The sequence below is a fragment of the Pleurodeles waltl genome, chromosome 6 (assembly GCF_031143425.1).
Source record: "Pleurodeles waltl isolate 20211129_DDA chromosome 6, aPleWal1.hap1.20221129, whole genome shotgun sequence".
Classification (NCBI taxonomy): domain Eukaryota; kingdom Metazoa; phylum Chordata; class Amphibia; order Caudata; family Salamandridae; genus Pleurodeles; species Pleurodeles waltl.
The window spans coordinates 604,063,668-604,086,797 of record NC_090445.1 but is presented as its reverse complement, the minus strand read 5'-3'; the positions used below and the strand labels follow the sequence as shown (position 1 = coordinate 604,086,797).

The 23,130-nt window shown below is 44.5% G+C and overlaps 1 protein-coding gene across 1 annotated transcript in view; it reads left to right on the top strand.

Annotated features, from left to right (window-relative positions):
• The window catches only part of CFAP276 (cilia and flagella associated protein 276), a 30,044-nt gene extending 8,231 nt beyond the window's left edge, over positions 1 to 21,813 (top strand). The window contains exons 4-5 of the mRNA XM_069238874.1: positions 16,026 to 16,144; positions 21,570 to 21,813. Coding sequence (XP_069094975.1) covers positions 16,026 to 16,144; positions 21,570 to 21,640 — 190 coding nt within the window. The 3' untranslated portion in view covers positions 21,641 to 21,813. The remainder of the gene's footprint in view (positions 1 to 16,025; positions 16,145 to 21,569) is intronic.
• The last annotated feature ends 1,317 nt before the right edge of the window (positions 21,814 to 23,130 follow it).

The window sequence follows — 23,130 nt, the reverse complement described above, 5'->3', positions numbered from 1 at the left end:
ACTGCCGACTTCTAGAAAGGGGAAGGGACGTAATAATAAACAAGAACTTGTGGTACTGGTTCTGCTCCGCAACAATGCCACTCTGCTTAACAGGGTCATAATTTTTTGACCTTCTGATTTAATCGAAGATAGGATTTGCGGATCTGCACTTTTGGTTATTGTGAAAACACAACACACTGGCAACAACAAGCAGAGGTAATTACCATCAATGCATAAATACTCTAAACAGTTTACAATACAATCCTTTTGATTTCCTTTCACTTACAGGTTTCTTTAATAATCATAACATGGGAGCAGATGAATCAGATACACAAGTGGAATCTTCAGGAACTCTTGAAGAACTTGAGGTACTAGGTAGAGTTATGTCACTGCACAATACAACTCAGAACATAGATTGCAGTTAATGGCATTCCAAAACCTGCACACAGTAAATATGCAATATTTTGGACACTGAGACATTCACAAGGAAATAGAAAACCAGGTTACTCTGAGCACATAGGATGAAAGTTAAACACTCTTAAGGTATGTTTGAGACCAAGTTTCTCCCGGATATGGATTAAAATCAGAATTACATGAACTCTAAACAAGACCAGACGGGTTATAAGGTTGGAATAGTGACTCTCCCAAGGTTGTGCTATATGCATAGGTCAGCACTCGATTATACAAATTCACATGAAACAGAATTGTTCTTGATACAAGGTTGGAGTTATCGACACTCCCAGAATTACACTCTGTTCTTTGACTTACATGTGAGAACATGACCATACATGAAACTAGTATACTTCACGACACAGGGATGGAATTACTGATAGTTCCAAGATTGTGCTTGGAACATGGATTGGAGTTAAGAGGAACTCCCCAGGCAATCTGGAACCAATTTTACTTTTGATATACAGGTTGGAGTCGAGGGTACTTCCAAGATATACTAGAAAACATGATAACACTTGGTTGAAGGCTGGAGTCGTAAACACTCCCCAGGTATGCTAGAAAACCAAATTACATTCAGTACATAAATTTGAGGTGTAGGTGTTCAGGAGACCGTCTCTAGTCCATGAATAACACAGTTCAGAAACCAAGACTTGGAGAAAGGGTTGGAAGGCAGAAGCAAGGAGATAACAGATAGGCCTGTAGTTACTACTAAAGATTAGTGCTCACTAACCTGGGGGGCAGGTACTCAACCTGGAAAGCATGTTACAGGAGTTCGGAGGTAGCAGGCAGGTCAATGCTAGAAGTTAGAGAAGAGGTGGAATCGTAGCTCTTGGAGGGAGACACTGGAGGGGTCACGGGAGTCAGAATGTCAGAGTCATAGAAAAACACCTGGAAGAATGGAAAGTCGGGTGGTTTCCGGAAGACTTGGCAGATGCTGTAGAAACAAGCTTGCACAGGAAAGAAACAAGGAATGTCCTGGTGACTTGGTAGATGAGTACAGGGGCGAAGCTTGCGCTGAACAAGAACACCTAGACCTAGGTGACTCAGGAAGTGAGTGCAGGGAATCTGCTTATGCTGGACTTGACAGAAGCTCCTGCGGGACTGGGTACAGTTACAAGGCCAAACCCTGATGCAAGTTCAGAGAGGCTATTTATACAGTATGCCAAGAGTGTTCCAGAAGGTCACATGCCTCACATAGGAACCTGGGAAAAGTCACATGTTAATACAAATGGGCATGGCTTAACAAGCAGCAGGTGCAAATGGTAACTGACAACAACAGGTACAACAGAACCCAAGTCAAGTGTAGGATAGTACAAACTAATGGATCACAGTGAAAACTTGGCTAGCCTAAGAGAGCATGTGATATCTGCAGGTGCAAACTGGATGAAAATTACATAGTAACACACACAGGAGGGTCCATGGTCCAGGCCTAACGGGAGGGGGGAGTGATGGAGCATCTGAGATGGAAAGACGCCACATTGTAGATAATGATATGAAGCCGGCAAGTAATACCCACTGTACACAGGGCACACGATTGAGTAGTGACACAAAGAGATGTGGCTGGTGTTGTGTCTTGCATGATTTAGAACAGAACCTTTCTGGCTCCCCAAAGACTCCATATCCATATAAGGTAAACACTAGAATAGCTTGCTTTAGAATGTTGGAGTTCACAGGTACATGCAGGGGAATAAAGATGCATGATTTACAGCTCTGTTTGTGGCCTACTCATTCAGCAGCTACCAAGCTGGGGAAGATGCCACTACTGGTAATAAGAGAGGGGCTAAGTAACCCGAAGAACAAAGTGCTGTCCTAGAGAGTTTGCCGTGGTCTAAGCAAACTGCTCAGGCATGCTGGGTGTCTTCGTCAAAGTGCCAAGTTGACGGTTGGTTATGTGGAGTCAAAGTGCAACTCCAGGTGGTGTGAATGGAAAGAGAGCTTCACGTAAAAGTCTATGCATCGTTGATCATGAAACTACAACCAAGATCCTACAAAAAGGTACTGCGCTGCCATGTAAAATAAATGTATACAATATACGGGGTGTTAATGCAGAAGGCAGATTCAACCAGGTTTACAAAGCACAGTTAAAGACAGCGCTGCAAGGCAGATATCAACCAGGGGTGAGACAATACAAACTGAAGTCTAAAAAGAAAAAAATAGGTGACCTTCCGAGCTTGCTAAAGCGAGCTATCGTGTCATAACAGTCAATGAAGTGGTTCAAGGAGAAGTGCACCAGGTTGTGCTTCCAGAGCTGTCCTTACCCGAAGCGGTTGCTCATTATTTTGGGCCTTACAACAACTTCATACATCTTCCAAGAGAAAAAGATTGACGGCAAGAGTTGGATCTGTGAAGTTTGAGGATGGCAACTAGGAAAGATCCTGAGAGTTACACATTTAAAGAAGTTGGGTTTCAGACATGGATTTGCCTTTCCACACAAAAGAAAGTGTCCCGCTATTGGTCAGATATGCAAAGGCGGTGGTAAAGAGAACCATTTTGTGATGATGTGCAGAGCGAAGGAAAAAGTAAGCGTGTCACAGTCCGAAGACAAAATGGCTGCCAGAATGTTCCAGAAGCAATGTTCAACGCTCGCCCACAAGGACAAGCGGTGACAGCAGTTGAGGCAAATAGATACTAAACAAAGTCCATCATCATCTAAATCATCGTCAAACAGTTTTTCAGGCTCAATAGTAAGTGAAAGTGAAGAAAGTAATTGTGTCATGTCAATGCTTACCTCAGAAAAACATGCACATGTCAGACTGGTCACCTGTGAGGAAAAAAGTCAGCCAAAGAAACGTTGACATGTCGAAGCTATGAAATCATATAAACACTGTCTAAAGATTACAATGAAAATGAACGGATGTTCTATTCCTTTCATTACTGATAATGCTGCATGGATAAATATAATTCCTGAAGAAAAGTACAATGAGCTGTCTTTTTTTACCACAGCTTACGCCGTCAAAGACCAAAGTGTATACTTGGGCTGCATCGACACCCATGAAGAGTAAAGGTTCATTTGTAGCGGCAGTAAAGCATAAGAAAACAAAGGTACAAGCACCGATTCATGTGCTTCAAGGTACAGCGGCAAGTGCCTGCCTGCTCAGTTTCAACACGGCTGCTGACATGGAACTGATTTCAGTGAAATATTAATGAGGATGTCCGTCCTCTTGCTGAGAGAAATTGGCGAGTTGCTTTTTATTTGCAAGGAGCTGTTGAAAAAGAACTTGAATCATTACTTAAGCATGACATTATTGAATGTTCCCCTGATCTAACGCCATGGGTTTCTTCCATAGTAGTGGTGCCTAAAAAGCACCATGAAGGAGCTGTGTGCATATCCATTGACATGCACCAGGCAAACAAAGCAATTGAACCAGAACGACATCCAGGTCTCCACATTGCTGGCATTATCACACAACTATTTGGAGCCAAAATCTTCTCCCAACTTGATTTGAATAAAGGTTAAGCTGGAACTAGAAGATAACTGCAGATATATTATCACCTGTGCTACACAGGTTGGTTTGTTTAGATACAAGAGACTTAGTTTTGGTGTGCCATCTGCTGCAGAACTTTTCCAAGACGTCAGACAATCCCTTACAGAGTGGCATCCCAGTGGCATCATACAACCTGCTATGAATGTATTCAATTTTAGTAATGACATATTGGTTTTTGGAGCTACACAGAAGGACCATGATAGAGCCCTCACACAAGTATGTCAATTACTCAATGATGCAGGTTTTACTTTAATTGTGAGTTCAATAAGACAAAGTTGAAATTCTTTGGCCATATCTTTTCTGATGGGGGCATGATGCCTGATCCTGCAAAAGTACAAGCTCTGACAAATGCTAAACACCCACAAGGTATTTAAATGGTACATTCTTTTCTTCGAATGGCCAGTTTCTGTTCACGAAGCATAAAGGAATTTGCCACTATCTTTGCTCCATGACAAGAGCTAGCGAAAAAAAAAAATGTTTCTTTTAAATGGTCACAAGAATCTGAAGAGTTTCAAATGAATCAAACATGCCATGGAAAGTTCTACAGAAATGGCATATTTCAATTGAACGCTCTATACCGAGATTATAGTTGAAACTAGTCCCATTGGGTTAGGTGCTATATTTGCACAGCATAGGGGGTGCTCAAATTCAAGACAACCTATTGTGGTCTGTGTTAGTAGAAGTTTATCTCAAATGTTACATGCTTACTCACAGCCTGAAAAGGAGCGTTTGGCTGTAGTATGGGCTTTTAAACATTTCCATATATTCCTGTGCGGAAAGCCTTTTATGCTGGTGACTGATCATCAAGCTATGCTGACCTCTTCGGCAATCCAAAAGCCAAGGTACCTCCTCGGATTGATTGATGGGACTACAATTGCAAGAGTATGATTATACAGTTGTGCATCGACCAGTAAAAGATCAAAATCGTGCTGACTACTTTTCGAGAGTGCCTATTCAAGGTCATGGTACTCCATTCAAAACGGCTGAGGCCTACATAAATTACATTGTCATGTCAAGTATACCAGCTGCTGTATGGTTAGCCAAGATTGTCACTGCTACGAGTCATGATGGTGACCTGCTAAAGTTAAAAGATAATTACATATCAGTCGTGGACCAAACACGTTCAAACTCTCAGTAATGATGGTGAATATCAAAAGTACAAGAATGTCAAAGGTAAATTATTCTTAACTCAGGAAGGACTTATACTGTGAAGACCGAGGATCCTGCATGGGTGGATCACTGTAAGCTTTAATGGGAGCCTGGGGATCAAGGGTACCGTGTGCACCTGTCATTGGGAGGAAAGTCCAGGGGGGTGTGTATCCTTGTCTGTTGTCGCTGGCCACAGAAGTAAAAAATTGATGGGATGCCACTTTGTAAGGGAAGTTATTGTCCTCCAAGTACCAACATGTTCCGCTATTCATAGTTGCATGGATGTCACTTCTTGGGTGCTTTCAGATTAGTACAATGTCATGCATGTCTGTTGGTGGGTGTCTTAAGGATGCAGCACTTGTAAATATGTTTAAGTTGAGGTGCGACAACCCTTCACCAGGCCTAATTACATTATGTGCTTTGTACTCAAAACATAAGAGTGAGTAAGTATATGTTAGGAAAATCTGCATGAAAACTGGGGAACTTGGAGGAGGGGCTAGAAAGGCCGACTGAGTGGATGCTCCCACTCCGAGCTCTGACAAATTAGAAGCCTCCCCTCAGGTACCTGAATATGTGATTCCCCCAATGGAGTCCAGCGCGGGGATTATGGATTCATCAACCTGGGTGGCTGACTGCCGCTTTGCTTCTATAGGAGTGGCAGGAACCTGGGCCCCCATTGCAGCTGCTGCTCTGCGATGCCAGCGTTGGTGGGAGGTAAGCGGTGACCACTCTGCTACACAGTTGCGGCCCACGACACGGGCAGCGACCTGGAGAGTAGTGGAGTAGTGCAAGTTGTGGAGGAGGTCAGAGGTGGGTCAGGTGGAGGCAGTGGTGGGAGGTGAGAGGTGAGGCCTCAGCAGCCCATTGTAAACCTGCAAGGCCTGTGGGCTGATATTGAGCCGGAATCACCATGGGGTGGCTGTGTACTCCCTCCCCACCCATGTATTATACATGTGTTTAGGTGGTATGGAATGGGGGCTTGCCTCCCCACCCCCTCTACAAATCATGGGCCTAAAATGATGGCAGTATCCCTAACGTGGCACCGGGCTGGTGTGGTGAGCGGCCCATGCACACAGAGGTGCCCATTGGGGGCATGTGCCTGCGAAGATTGAGGGGAGCCCACAGCTTCACAGAGATAGGCTGCCAGTTGACACCTTTGGGGGCCTGGGGGGCAGCAGGGGGCTCTTCTAGCTGTATGGGTTGTGGAGGATATTTCTGTTTGTGCTCCCACTCAGCCTTACTTCATAGGAGACATACGGTGGTTAGCACCGATGGGGCCGAGTGCCACGTGTGCTCAGAGACAGTGATACAATACCCACAAAGTACATCTGCTGCTGCTTTACTGTAGTATTTGGTGTAAGGTCTGGTGGGGATAGATGGTTGCTTTTTGGTAGTGAATTACCACTGGGTTCACCCCACTGAGGATCTGACCTGTGTGAATCACGGTATTGTGCACCGGGGTACGGTGCCCAAACCCAAGGGGGGCCCGGGAATGGCCTCAAAGACACATTACACAATTGAGGAGGGCAGTGCCAGAGTGGCTCAAGGTGAAAATACCAGGGAGAAACACATCACATGTCAGAGGAGGCTACACCTCCATCTACTCTGGACATTACAAATCTGATACTTGAAGGCAATAGGGTGATCACTGCAAAAAATTGATGGCATGGCAATCACAGTAGCACTACTGTGCCAGGAAATGGAGAGCATGAGAGAAAGGGTGAAGGACTTAGGCACTAGAGCTGATGGTAGGGATGGGAGAAACTGTTGGGAGCCCATACCAGTCAATTAGCAGATTAGGAGAGGGACCTACAATAGCAGGAGGCCAAGCTGGCTGACTTTTAGAACAGATTGAGATGCAATAATGTGCGTATACTGGGGCTGGCGGAGGGGACAGAATCTGCACCAGTGGATCCATTTTTAGAGTCATGGCTCCCCACAGTATTGCTGGGAATGGAGGTGGAGGGTGGCTTACCAGTGGACAGACCACCCAGAACCCCTGGGGGTAGGCCCAAACCTGGTGCACCTCCACGCATGTTGATTGCCTTTATTTTGAGATACAAGGATAAGATGGGCATACCAACAGCAGCTCGTCAACAAGGTGATGTGGAATACAACAGCAACAGAATTTTCATCTACCTGGATTATGGAGTGGCCATACAAAAGAGGCATGATCGTTCATGGAAGTGAAGTAGTTGAGGGATTATGGGATGGCTTATGCTGTGCTGCCTCAAGCGCATCTCCGAGTAGACCTACAGGGGAAGAGGTATTTCTTAGAACACACTGAAGATGCAATGCAGTTCCTTGAGAGTCAATGACACTTCTACATGGGAGGGGGGCACATATATGTTTTTACAGATCTCTAGTTCATGAGGAGGTGGGAGCGCTGACACTATTCTGAGCAACCGAGGAGCACAATACAGTTGATTGAGCATACTTGTACTTGGATGGGGTGGGGGTGCAGTCGGAGTAATGTTACACCTAGGAATGTGTGTGACTAATGGTGACAATGTTCCTAGGGTGCCCCACGCCAGGGGGCCCAGGGAGCATTGCGCTGTAATGGGGAAGAATGTTTGCATTATTGAGGTGGGGAGAATGACACCACGTATGTTACTTGTGTAGGCCAGGTTGGGGTGGGCCACACAGGAGGTGGGAGGGGCGTTCACATCGTTTTTTAATTGAAGAGAAGAAGCAGAAGCTACCAACTACACCATAACTTGTTAGCACAACAGTGCCTGGGTGCGGAAGATTACACACTGCACAGACATGAGGGTAATAATTCTATCCTGGAATGTGGATGGGATCCAGAATCTTGTTAAGAGACAAAGAATCCGGTTGTATCCCCGTAGACAGCAGGCAATGATAATGAAGCTGCAGGAAACACACCTCTTACCTCATGAAAATGAGATGATATGAGCCAAATGGAGAGGCAGGCAATGGTGTGCCAGCTTTACCTCATCCGTGCCCAGGGTCTTTTGGTTAGCAGCCAGCGTGCTACTACGGGTTGACATGGAGTTGGAAGCTGCCGATCGGCAATATATCAGGGTAGTAGGGGAGATTAGGGGAAAACTACAATGTTACTTAATACATACATACCTAACATAGATAAGCCAGATTTCTTTGAAGGGGTAGTATGCCTTGTGGCACCTTATGCACATTACAATATTATATGGATGGGAGACTATAACTGTGTGCTGGATAGAGAGTTGGATAGCTCCTGGCCAGACTGTTGGGTAGGGCCTCTAGAGAGTTCCTGGGGGGCATAGATAATTTACATTTACTGGAGCTGTGACAGGCAACACATGGTCAGACTAGAAGCTATTTATTTTATTCGCAACTCCCCCTCCACCCCTTCCCCAATGGTACATTCTCTATGATTGATTACCTATTGGTGCACTAAGAGCAGGCTGCAAGCTTTAGGGTCGTTCGATATCTGGACTGCATACTCTCAAATCACACCCCATTAGTGGCAGAGCTGAAAGGGAGCGCTGATGTAGCACTGATACCACAGTGGCACTATCAGTCCCCAGCATTACAGGACCAGGCATACAGGGAGAAACTTAAAGAAGCAGTCCTAGAGTTTTTGCAATTAATACGGGTATGGTCAAATCTGCAGGGTTATCATAGGGGGGCTTCTAAAGTGACCATAAGAGGGAAATGCATGGCTACAACCAATGGGTCGCTGATACACACGGTGACAACACTTGAGTGAAAGATAGGAGCCATAGTTAGGCAGGCCCCACACACGGAAGAGGTATGGGAGGACAGACACAGGTTACAGGGAGAACTGGAAGATGCTTGAGATATTCTGAGTAAACATGATTATAAAACACACACAGAACTCCAGCATGAACAGGGTGACACACCTGGTAGAATATTTGCATAGCTGGTAAATAGAGAGAAAGGGAGGTGTTGAAAATGGCCCTTCCTGGAGGGTTATTCCCAAACATTTGCCTTTCACCTTTTGTTCTGACCCTCTTTTGTTGGCTTCAGGACTTTAGGCACCTTACCACTGCAAATCATTGCTAAAGTGCATGTGCTCTCTCCCCTAAAACTTGGTATGATTGGCTTACACCTATTTAGCATATTTAATTTACATGAAAGTCCCTTGTAAAGTGGTATACCATATACACGGTGCCTGTAAATTAAATGCTACTAGTGGGCCTGCATTGACTTGGCAATTTAAACTAGTTGCCAAGGCCTAAACTCCTGTTTTACTATGCCTAGGTTACCCCCAAGTTAGGCCCTAGATAGCCCTATGGGCAGGGTGTTGTGTATGTAAAAGGTAGAACATGTACTCTTTTGTTTTTGCATGTCCTGCTACAGACAAACAGCCTATTTTGTTTCCACCACTGTGAGGGATGCTCTTCTCATAGTCTCATAGGTTAGCAATGGGAATTCCCTTATATATTTTTAAGTGGTAATTTCTGATCTGAAAGGAGTAGCGTGGGCATGTTTGATATGTTTGGAATGGTAATGAGAAATCCTGCTTACTGCCGTAAGTGGATTTTACATTACTATTTTAGAAATGCCACTTTGAGAAAGTGGGTATTCCTCTGGGTTTATAAGTGTAGTATTTTGCAGCCTGACTCCAATCCATGTCAAGGGCAGTGTGACAGCTACCCTTAGTGCATACCTTCCAGACAGCCATAACAAAGGAGCAGCCGGGTGTGACAGAAGATGCATCTGAATACTGATAGACATTCTGGGCTGGGAGAGGTTGTTCACACCTTACATGTCCATAGGCGGTGTCTTGCCCTCACATTATAGGCTGATTACCCCCCTACTGATGTCTGGAGGGGGTTTCACTTGAAAGGGTTCCTTTGGAGTCACGCCCTGAACAAACACAGTTTTATTATAAGTACAGGGGTTCTGATCCCATGATTTGTTGACCACTTTTGGAACTGGGATTAACCTCTGTCAGAAGGACTGCTGAGCTGCACAAAGGACTCATCTGGACTGCTCTTCTGTTGTTGCCCTGCTGTGTGGCATAAAGGATTCACTGGAAAGCTTTTCAGTGTGTTGTCCTGATGCCAGCTACTCCCTGACACTATTCTGCCCAGATACTGTGGGGGACTTGCAACCAGACACTGCTGGCTACATTGCAGGAGGACTGCTGGACTGCCAGGGAAGACCGCCATCAGTATTATTATTTGCATGTGTGCTGGCCCACCTGCCTGTCACACCTATGCCCCATCCAAGTGCCTCTCAGGAGCTCAGCGCGTGGGGAAGCTCTGTCCTCAGCCTCTTGCCTGCCTCTCCAATCCCAGCACGTAGGGAGTGCTGTTTCCTGCCAGCAACCAACACATAGTGAGCATGTTGTTCACAGCTCCTGACCTCTCAGACTCAAGTGCATGGTGCGCTCTCTAGTGGCTCACAGTGCATTTGGCGTGCTTCATTCTCTTTTTTTCTCGTTTCCAGCGCAGATCAGAGCGCCATTTTTCTGCCTCCCCCTACACAGATTGAGCACTCGTGTTGTTTCTTTGAAACACCCCGTAAGCGGCGTGGGCAGCTGCACCATCAAAACGGGACTACCTGATGAAAGCTGCTTTTTGTTCTGTGACCTGGGAAGGCCGGCACGCCGGAGGCTCCTCTGGCTGGCCCCGCCCCCTGAACTCAGCAAAGCTGGACACGGATTCCTTGACTCGGCCACAATGCCCAGGGAAACTCCACAGCCTACAGAACTCTTTCCCCACCCCGACAGGCATTGAGGGTGAGTGTGGCCGGAGAGGTAGAGTAGCCCAGTCTGCGGGTGAGAGGGGAGAGCGGGAGATCATACCACTGAGGTTACGGTGGCATCTCCCCGCTCTCCTCTGCCAATGAGTACAATTCAGGATAGCTGCCCGCCTGCAACTTTGCATGGGTGGACCCTGTGAGGTCTCCCTGCCACCTCCAACAGTGTATGTGTGCTCCTACCAGGTGGGTCATACCAGAGGGCCCTTGTGCCTGCTGAGGGTACTGTTGTGGGCCGAGTACTCCACAGGGTCCCCGCTTCGAAGCTCATCACAGGGACAGTTACCACCTAACTAATATTAGGCATGCAGGGATTCTAGCAGATGAATGCAGTTTTTGTCTCGAGACCTCAAATTACCATAATACTCCTGATAGGAGCGCAAGGGTGATGGGTTCTGTACCTTTTATAGGCACATCCTATGATTTGTGTGTTTCTCCCAATATTACTTGCTACACAGCCACTAACGATGTGATGGATGGCGATCTTAGTCTTGTCATGTGTAGGATAACGAGGATGACCTCAGAGTTGGCATAGTATGCACAGTAATTATGATTTATGCTATTTATGATGCCATGTGATGATTCATGTGTTCTACTGACACATTTTAGGAGCCTAGTATGTCTAGATTGCAGGGTACATACAGATTGTGTTGGTACTTGCCTTGTCATCATACTGAATTCCAGGCCAGGGATTGTTTCACGTGCGTAACGTTTATGATTTCTGCTGTTTTAGTCCATTTTATATAATATAGAAACATTCTTTTATATAACCATGTGTGGAGTCTCTTTTGTGGTGTATTTTTTGTGTCACTGGCGAGGGTGTGGTGCACAGACTTATTACATATTACCTCTGGGGATAAGCCTGACTGCTCTGCACTAAGCTACCAGGGGGTGAGCACAGGTTATCTTTGGTGTGTAATTTACTTGCCCTGATTAGAGTGGTGGGTTCTGCCTGGTTTAGGGGCATATCTTTGCCAACCAGAAACCCCATTTCTAACAGGAGGGAATTCAGTAGTGACAATTAAAGATGCACACCCTCATGACTCAGGAAGATATTCTCTGTTGATTTTCGGAGTTTTACTCTGTATCGAATACGGAAACGGGTGGGAATGATATGGTGGGCATAAGCACAATCTCAGATGAGGCATAACTATCTTCAGCGGATGATGCTACGAGGGCAGCTCTGAATGCACCAATCACAGAAACCGATATTAGAGTGGCCATTACGCAGATGAATACAGGGAAGACACCTGAGAATGACAGATTATCCTTTGAATTCTTTTGGGAGTATGTAGATTTACTGTGCGCACCACTACTAGTGATGCACAGGGAAGCATATGAATTGGGCGTGCTGCCCGCATCATAGAGGGAGGCCTGCATAGTGGTTCATTGACCAAATACTGCAACGATATGACCTCGGTAATAGCTACTTGAAATTGGTGTAATTATTGTATACGGACAGTAGGGCAAGGGTAAGAATAGGAAGTAGAGTGTCAGACAGCTGGCAGGTGGAGAGAGGAACCTGACAGAGGTGCCCTCTCTCACTGCTGATCTTTACCCTGGTTATTGAACTGCTGGCGCAAGTGATACGAGCCAGGCATGATGGAAATGGTATACAAGCAGGGAACAAGTAGGAGGTCATCTCCTTATATGCTGATGACATTCTATTGACTATACGGGATCCGGAGATACCTGGCCAGCAATAAGTGATGTGATTGCCGAGGTGGATGTACACTCTGGGTTTAAGTTAAATGTAGAAAAATCTGTACTTTACCCCATGCGGATGGGCTCGATTACGGATGGGAGTCTTCCCTAACAAAGATTCAGACAATGCCGGGGGTGTACCTGAGTTCAGATATGGTTAAAACGTATACTTCCAATGCCGGCGCCCTACTTGATGGTCTTGAGCAGAGTGTATGCAAGAGCTTACGGTTCCTGATGTCCCTAATGGGTCACACAGTGATAAGCAAAATGATTTATATTACCTAGGGTTCTGTATGTGCGGCAACAAATGCCAATGTGTATGCGAGACACATGTTCCATAGACTTGATGAACTACTTAGATTGTTTTACTGGGGGAATGGGAGAGCACACATTAGCCTGGAGGTTCTAAGATTAGTGGAGGATTACAGGACCTAATTTCCACATCTATTATTGCGCATCTCACTGACAACATGTGGCGCAGTGGTTCACAGAGGGGGACTCAAAACTGGTGACTGGAGGGTTGAGGCAACTCGTCAGACCACGTGAGCTCTTCGCCCTACCGCTAATACATAAAAAAAAAAAGAAAAAAAAAAGGGGGCGACTCAATGCAGTTTAGGACTATTTTAAACATAGGACACTAGGGAACCTGTATGAAGATGGTCGATTTCTGAGTTATGTGGCCTTCTGCATGTGATGGGAGATGACTGGGAACTGCTTCCTGCCCTATGCCAGCCTTGCTGTGGCTATCGCAGGGCATGGTGGGGAGAGGTTTCCTTAGGAGCCTGGCACTCACGTACTGAATCAGACTCTACCAGACCAGGGAGGTGAGGGTAGATTGGTTACTCAACTGTATGCATTATTAGTACCTAAGACTGCCCCTCGCATGAGTGTCCTTGAAGTTACACTGGGAGTCCTTATTAGTATGGAGGTACAGGACCGCGAATGGATTGTTGTGCTGGGCAACTGCAGAAGGTTCACCTGTAATGCGGGGTTGGAACTCAGACATTTTAAGTGTGTGCACAGAGATTACGTTATGCCAAGTTGGTTGCACAAGATTGATTCCACTAACTCTGACACCTGCCCTAAATGAACAACAGCTGGAAATTACATACATATGTCAAGGACATGCTTGGGGTGAGGGAATTTTGGGAATCAGTAGTTAAAACTCTGGGGGGGGGGGGGGTGACCGACCTACCATTACAGCCAAGGAATCAGTTTTGTTTACTGAGCTTGGTGACCAGGAATAAAGAAACTAAACATGCAGAAAGATCATACAACTAGGGTTGGCTGTGGCAAAGAAATACATTGCCAAACGTTGGCTATCGACCTGCTTACCTACCCATAAACAATGCATGGGAGGTGAGTGTGTGCTGAATGCATGGTACTACACATGTTGGTATGCATGGGAATAGGATAAGGGGAAGGATGGAAGGGGATCTAGTGGAGGTTAGATTACAGTAGGTACTGGAGGACCAAGTGGGAGAGCAAGATGAAGAACCTGAAGAAGGGTAGTTCCGTACTGTTGAACTGGGAGGATTCATTGGAGTTGTTCCACCTACCAAAGCCATGTATGTAACTGTATTGTCTCGATGCTATGTATCGGCAGTGATTGATACGTGAACTTCTCATGATGGGGCGGGGGTTGGTGGGGGAATGGAGGATGAATTGTATCTCTTTTGTTGTATACATGTTAACTCCATAGAAGAAATATAAAAAAGAAAATTGAGGAATTCTGGTGAGAAAAAAAGAGGGTAGCATGTCTTTGCAGGAATTCAAAGTCCTTTGATAGAGGTTTTTTTTGTGGCGATCAGGATTTGTCACTGTTGTGTTGCTGTTTTGTCGCTCATTTGTATTGCGCACCTATGGACCACTGCTTAGTCACTTCCTCCTATCTGCTTCTTTCACTAGGCAGTGAGAACTCCTGTTCTTGTTCCGCCTGGGTCTCTAGCAGGCCATTCAGTCTCTAGTCTGATTTGTGTCCACTCCGTTTCATCAATAGAGTCTAGGAGACCTGCCAGTTGCCCCGTATGTCGTGTTTCACTGTTTTGTTAGCTCATGTGATCAGCATAGTAGCAAAATCCAAAAGGCTGTATCAGATACCCAGCTTTTTAAATGTCGGCCTGAGTGGTAGAAATCTCTTCCTGCGTTGGATGGTATCCTGTGAGAAAACTTGCATGAATGTGACCCATATAACCCTGTGTTTCTTTGCATCGTGAATGATTTGTTGGACTTGGCGATGACAGAGAAAGCAGACAATGATCTGGCTGGGCCTCCTTTGACCATTTGCTTTCTTGATCTTAGTCTAGGTGCTCTTAGTATTTCTCGCAGAGGTGTAATTGTGAACTTGGGGAGTTCCGGCTTGCATTGTATTAGCAAAGCAGATGCATCCGTGCCTTATATTTTGTCTGGTATTCCAGAAAAGCAGAGGTTATCTCTGCGGCTTCTACCCTCTAATTCGCTGGCTTTCTTGTACGAGAATGATCTGAGCGGTCTTGTTACCAGTCAATTTGAGGCCTTTACTTTCTGTCCGACTGGCTGCTGTCTGTCCTCTGTTTGCTGTATACTTGCATTGAAAGGGACACTCTTGGAGCAGATGGAAAGGATATCTACTGAAGTTTTCGTTATGATGTCTTAGACCACAGTTAGGGAAGGTCTCAAAGTGATGTTATTCAAGGTGGCTTTCGCTGGTGGTGTGGTTTGTACAGACGCCATCTTGGGTTTTTTCCCAGTTTGGACATAGTGATGCGCAGTGGTCGATGATGTAATTGGAGGTAGATGTCCCTTTCCAGTCGGAGCTTTAGGTTTTTTGGTGTGCCCCGCGGCAGGCCACATAGAGAAAAACATCTTCTTGCATGGGGCCTCATTGTGGCAAGAGCACTTCCTTCATCTTATTAGAGATCGGAGTCAGCTATTTGTTCTCATAAACAGTTCTTATACGTGTGTATGCCACACCGCTATAAGCCGTAGTCTTAGGGTTCATGCCTGTATATGGAACAGATATAGTCCTGGTGCTTATCCCAGTCCCTTAAAAAGGAACAGTGTACCTTAAAATTATCGACTACAGTTTGGGAGATCGTACACTGGACCACATAACCTCCCGGTCCCTCCCCCCGTTTTGATTGAGCTTATCCCAGTCCGCCTGCTCTGTGCCGCTGCAGAGGATTAGAAAAGGGCTGTGTAACTATCATGTGGCTACTGCTTGCTAGAGAACCCCTTGAGGGACTTCGGCGCAGCCCCTCTTGAAAGCTGATTCTACGATTATATCATGTCTTTGCCCCCTGTTGAGTGCTGTAGCGTAATCCAGTGGGGGTAACAAGGCCTCACTTTCTATAGGTGCCACTCAGGCCTTCAGTTTTATCATCCCATTCCTTTCTCCTAGGATGTGGGGGTGCTCGCAGTACTTCAGTTGTGGACAGTCAATGGCGCCACTATTTCGTGCCATAAAAAGATATCTAATACCATGCTTGCTGGGCTGAATAGCTAGACACGAACCTGGCACTGACACTTCTTCCTCTTCCTCTTTAGGAGAATCTTAAAGAATCGAGTGAAGGAGGAAGCGCCCCCAGGGGAGCGCACACTGTCAGCGCTGGTGCAGTGGGTGAGCCCTCGAAAGGAGACCATCGACTCAGTGGACGGAGCCATCGGTGAGACTCTGCAGGCAAGCTGTGTGACCAGATACCCAACTAACCATACTACATGAAAAATAAACATAAAAGATTCTGTGAGACCAGAGTGTAACTTGTGGCAGAGATTATCTTACACAGGTCTTTGCCTTTGGTAGAATTTCAGAGAAGATTGTTTGGGGAGAAACAGGAAAAGAAGGCTCTGCATGTACGGAAATGCCTTTCACTGACTGGCGTGCGCAAAATCAATAACAATTCCAAAAGGCATGGGTAGACATAAAATAGGAATCACAAGCTGAGTAAAAATGGATATTGAGGAGATATGTGAGGTTAGACTCAGCAGGAGGAAGGGTGGGCCTCATTCTTATTTGCTGTCGTTATTTATTTATGAACGCCTGAACAGTCACACTCATTTTGTTATTAATACAATTTTCACAAGGATATTCATGTGACACAAAGTCGTTCTGTACAATAGTTGTAAGCCTGCCAGATACCTTGGTGGTCTCTCTTGATGCCTTGTAGCCCCGGCCACACACCTTGTACGCAAGTGCAGGATATCCATCCTCTTCGTCTGTGTTCATGTTACCAAACCTCTATACACCCGTACTACACGTAAAACTATGGCAGCCAGAATTGTCAGAGTGGTGCAGATGTAGCCACTTGTACTCCACAAGATTTTTCATTTATTGCACCAATTACTACAGTTTTGGGGTAGATTCTTCTCTAAATTCACAAGTGCATATCTGGAGGATGTACAGCTGCAAGAGACCGTATTCTGCTTCAGCTCCAGTTCATTTGTCTGAGCAATGAAAACCTTCCTGACCTAGTACAGTCTCATATACAGGGAGTGCAGAATTATTAGGCAAGTTGTATTTTTGAGGATTAATTTTATTATTGAACAACAACCATGTTCTCAATGAACCCAAAAAACTCATAAATATCAAAGCTGAATATTTTTGGAAGTAGTTTTTAGTTTGTTTTTAGTTTTAGCTATGTTAGGGGGATATCTGTGTGTGCAGGTGACTATTACTGTGCATAATTATTAGGCAACTTAACAAAAAACAAATATATACCCATTTCAATTATTTATTATTACCAGTGAAACCAATATAACATCTCAACATTCACAAATATACATTTCTGACATTCAAAAACAAAACAAAAAGAAATCAGTGAACATTATAGCCACCTTTCTTTGCAAGGACACTCAAAAGCCTGCCATCCATGGATTCTGTCAGTGTTTTGATCTGTTCACCATCAACATTGCGTGCAGCAGCAACCACAGCCTCCCAGACACTGTTCAGAGAGGTGTACTGTTTTCCCTCCTTGTAAATCTCACATTTGATGATGGACCACAGGTTCTCAATGGGGTTCAGATCAGGTGAACAAGGAGGCCATGTCATTAGATTTCCTTCTTTTATACCCTTTCTTGCCAGCCACGCTGTGGAGTACTTGGACGCGTGTGATGGAGCATTGTCCAGCATGAAAATCATGTTTTTCTTGAAGGATGCAGACTTCTTCCTGTACCACTGCTTGAAGAAGGTGTCTTCCAGGAACTGGCAGTAGGACTGGGAGTTGAGCTTGACTCCATCCTCAACCCGAAAAGGCCCCACAAGCTCATCTTTGATGATACCAGCCCAAACCAGTACTCTACCTCCACCTTGCTGGCGTCTGAGTCGGAGTGGAGCTCTCTGCCCTTTACCAATCCAGCCACGGGCCCATCCATCTGGCCCATCAAGACTCACTCTCATTTCAACAGTCCATAAAACCTTAGAAAAATCAGTCTTGAGATAGTTCTTGGCCCAGTCTTGACGTTTCAGCTTGTGTGTCTTGTTCAGTGGTGGTCGTCTTTCAGCCTTTCTTACCTTGGCCATGTCTCTGAGTATTGCACACCTTGTGCTTTTGGGCACTCCAGTGATGTTGCAGCTCTGAAATATGGCCAAACTAGTGGCAAGTGGCATCGTGGCAGCTGCACGCTTGACTTTTCTTAGTTCATGGGCAGTTATTTTGCGCCTTGGTTTTTCCACACGCTTCTTGCCACCCTGTTGACTATTTTGAATGAAACGCTTGATTGTTCGATGATCACGCTTCAGAAGCTTTGCAATTTTAAGAGTGCTGCATCCCTCTGCAAGATATCTCTCTATTTTTGACTTTTCGGAGCCTGTCAAGTCCTTCTTTTGACCCATTTTGCCAAAGGAAAGGAAGTTGCCTAATAATTATGCACACCTGATATAGGGTGTTGATGTCATTAGACCACACCCCTTCTCATTACAGAGATGCACATCACCTAATATGCTTAATTGGTAGTAGGCTTTCGAGCCTATACAGCTTGGAGTAAGACAACATGCATGAAGAGGATGATGTGGTCAAAATACTCATTTGCCTAATAATTCTGCACTCCCTGTATGCATTAGATTACAGAACATGAAGGTCAAGCAACTTAAACACCCAGTCCTGCTGCATTGAGCAGACATTACTAACGGCATAAAACGGTATGGTCCCCAAGGACCTGCTTTATTCCTATACTCTTGTTTATAAGTCACCTCTGACGGGCGAGTAACTATCTGGAGTTTGTTGTCTCTTTGTCATGAAGCATATGGGATGATGACAGTTCTCATAATAGCTCTCATTATGAGAGCTGGAGCCTGGAAGACTTTAATTATCCTGCAAATTTCCCTTACCTGTGGTTTGATCACCAGAAACTGGACCTGCATTAAAAATTCAAGATTAATAATAACCGTTACTAGTGAATAGAATGGTGCACAGGATACACACTCTTACAATAAATCGTACAGTTTTTTTTTTGTTTTTTTTAAAACATTTACAGTTAACCTTTAGCTTTTACCACTATCAGTATGTACATGCATACTTCTCAGTGCACCTCAAGTTAAGCTATCTCTACAGCCATCCCGAAGCCTATTGAGTATACATTTGAGGCAAAGCTGAAACACAAAACGTGAAAGAGATAACCTTAGGAAGTTAAGAGCTCTTGACGAAAGGAAGGAAAATATACGTAAAAACAGTGGAAGAATGAAAGACAAAGGAAATTGAGAGAAAGAAGGAAAGAAAGGAAATGAGAATGCGAGAAAATAAAGAAAGAACAAAGGAGAGGCAGAAATATAAAAGGGCGGCCTAGAGGAAGGAACAGAGGAAGGAAGGGAAGAAGTAGAAAGGAATGGAAGAAAGATGCAGAGGAATACACGAGAGAAAGAATGGCAAAGGTGAAGGAGACAAAAGGATAGAAAGGGCAAAGGAATCAAGGAGAGAAGGAGCAAAAATGGATGAAGAATAGACTGAAAGGAAGAAATAATAGATGGGAAAAGAACTAAGGAACGAGGGAAAGCGATCGAAAGAAAATGAAAGATGAAGCAGAGAAGGATGAAAGGAAAGAAAGACTGAAAAAGCAAAGGAAAGAATGTGAGATGGAGACTAGGAAAGAGAAGGGAAGTACAAGAGAAAGGAAGCGCAGAATGAACATGAGAGAAGAAAAAGTTTAAAGAATAAAGGAATAAGGGACAGAAGGTCTCAAGAAAATGAGAGCAACAAAAGAGAGCAAGTAAGTAGAGTGAGAAAAATGGGGAGAGAAGAAAGGAAAGAATGAAAGAGGAAAAGAGGGAAATAAATAATCAGAAAGAAGGAGGAGGAAACGAGAGGAAGAAAAGAAGGACAGCAAAGAAAGGATGAGATAAAGATATAAAGTCAGAAAGGAGGAAAGAATAAAAGGAACAAAGGGACAAACAAGAAAAAAAGAAATTCAGTGTAGCACGACTTTTAAAAATGCATCTCTGATACAGGATAAACATCCTCAGAATATTTTACATTACATTTAATGAGTTTAATGAAATAAAGTTTCATAGAGGCAATATTTACCAGCATAACTGTATATAACCCATGTGCCAGGACCTGAGACAATTATTTATGATCATACATCTTCCCAGAAAGCAGCACAGGATTGTTTATTTAAGAGGAGGGCGGGCTGGGTACTTCTCCAGTCACCTTCCTCTTCCTCATATTACAGGAGTTCAGATATGCAGCTGGGAGGCACCTTCCCGCTGCCAAACTCAACAGAGAGGCAGCGAGCTACTCCAGCACAGGCTACGTGCTACTGGTAGCTTGCAATCGATCTGTAGGAGACTCCTGGTCTAATCACAAAGATTCGTTCTGAATAGCTCACTTTTTCAGAAATTCTGCTTGGCTGACCTCAGCCAGTTAGAATGAGTCTCCTTGGCTATATTCAGGGCCAATGGAATGATGTGGCAGAGGCCAACATTTTATGCAGGGTTGGCTAAATTATGCAGCAGGATAAGGCAAATTATGCAGCGTATTGTGGGTCATTTTGTGATAGTATTGCTTCATTTTTTTAAAGAAATTGCACATGGTAACCGTCAGGAGAAATATTCACCTTATTACCACCATTATAACACCAATATACAGCAATAAGCAGCTTAAAGATAACCAGTCAACCTTGTGAAGGGCTTTCCACTGTGTGGGGGACATGTGTAACCATGTTTTTAGTAACTTTTGATACATTTGAGCTAGACACAACATTTTTTCTTTGGTAACATTTTCAGATTGTAGAGGAGATGATGGATTATGTGGTAAATTCGACAAATCCATAATCATGAGGAAAATGCAACAGAATCACATGATTCCAGTGTCCTAGTTATATCCATCTGATTGGCTGCTTTGAAAGCATTTACAATAGACATGGATCTCCCCTGACAGTTTTGTGAATGAGACAAACATGGACAACATTTTCACTGAACCTTAGGGCCATATTCACGAACAAGTGGAGCACCACGGCACAGCAAGCAACATTTTTGCTCTTTATTGCGTCACCTAGAGAGAGCAGGACTACGTCATATGTTCAAAGTAATGGGTCAGTTCTGCCCTCTCCATGTGCTGGTGTCATAGTGCAATGGTGGCTGCACTGTAGTGAGGGTGCAGGAAGGTACCTGAAGCTATAATGTAAGACCCTTTCCTCTTTGCATGTGTGCCGCGCAGTGCAACACACATGCACAGAGGAAATAAAGAGGAGAAATAAAGATATTTCTCCCTGTCACACCAGCCCCAGGGAGGTGCAGGATATTAGAGCAAATCCATGTTTACAAGTTTCTGTATACATATGGGTTTGCATCAAAATCTATAGCTGGATGCACAGGAACGACTGTGCACCACTCATCAAATACCTCCCTGACACAAAGTAATGCAAGGCAGCACAATGTGCTGCATTACTTTTTGTTTTACAAAGCAACACAGATAGCCATTTCTGTTGCTTTGTACATACCATACCGACTGAAAAACCTTTGTAAATCTGGGCCTTAGTGTTGATGCTGTTTCACTGCATGGGGATTTCTGCTGAATGCAGCAGAGGTGTTGTAGATTAAAAGCTGTTGATGTGCGGTTTACATGCCTTTTAAACTTTGTGTTTGTGTTCTACCCTTAGTAAGCCACCACAGTGCGGCCACCAACAGAGGATACTCCAGGAAGCAAGATGGAGGCTTTTATTCCATCTGATAGAATAAAGACATCTCTGTGAAGACACCACAATAGCACTGACCACCATCTTCTTTCTCTGTCTCTGTATCCTGTCTGTACATTAAAATCTGTTGTTGAGCTACCATATGGAGAAGAAAATACATTCTTTAACCTGTCAAACTACAATAAAAATCTGCACCAGTGGAGTATTACTTTGATTGTTCACAACGTTTGTTTTTTCTCTAAGGTTCACAGTGGCGCAATAACTGTTACCACTTTCTTCTTGGGGTCGATTCTTTCCTGCTCAATATTGAATTGTTTGATTCTAAAGTGCTTACTACAGCCCTAAGGTTTCCTCAAAGAGTTGATGAAAAGAGAAGGAAAAAGGGTGGAGTGGAGTGAGTGAATGAGGGAAGTAACCTTGTGGATATAAATTATTTTCCCCCAAAACGCCTACAGCACGCTAGCTGGCCAAACAGTGATGCAGAGATGTTGCGGATGAAGCATCAGTTCTGATACGTAGTCCATCAGGCACTTGAGAACATCTCAGACCAAGACCAAGTGAACACATCATGAGAAATAAAGGGGTCTTCCGTGCTGGTTGGATTCTTAAAGAAACATAGCATTGGCAGTGCTACTTGAAGTTGAAGACAGAGGACCTATTGGGGAGTATGGTGATTTTGATGTTAGGGGACAGGAAGTTTTGATGACTACGTAAATACAATCAACTTTGTCCTCCCTGATAAAGCCCATTCATAATGCAGAAAATACCTTGTCATTCAACATGGCTCCACATCAGGAATTTGGTCTGGTTTGAAGTATTTATCATGAGTTAGACTTACTACTTTCAATTAAAATCCTGCAAATACACCCGCCAACTGTAGTACTACTCCGCACACACTTGTTGTCAGTCCTGTTGACCGCCTTGGGCACATGGCACCTATGAGCACTGTTCCTGGTCAACATTTAAGTGCAGATTCACTAAGGCTTTGCTCCATCACAAAGTGACACAACATGACACATTAGTATTAACAAGGTGTTCTTTTCTCAGTGCCAAAGGCGCTTTGCATAGCTCTGTGTCAAGGGGCTGTTATTGGGGTAATAATACCTAGGCTGACCAACACAAACAATCATAGGTTTTGACATAAAGCCTGATCATTTAAGATAGCCAGACTGGTCTCTGCACCATACACTTGTGCTCCTTTCAAACAGGAAGACGCTTTAATTTCTGTTTAAATATCTGAAAAAAATATTGCATGTGTGTTAAAGTACATAGCCAACATGTAATATGTGGGATCGGTCAATGTTTGTCTAGATGCAGAAATTTCTACTCGAAGGGGATGCTTCCATTACAATTCTTATGCTAGACCAAACACACGGACGTCTGCACTGTGGAGTACCAAATAGAGCATTAAGTAAAGCAGCCGGGTTGGAGCACGGGGGATAACATCAGCAGCACGCCTATCGTAGTAGACATGGCTCTGCTCCGTTTTTCCCCCATTGAGCAACACACCACAGCAAAACTGGTT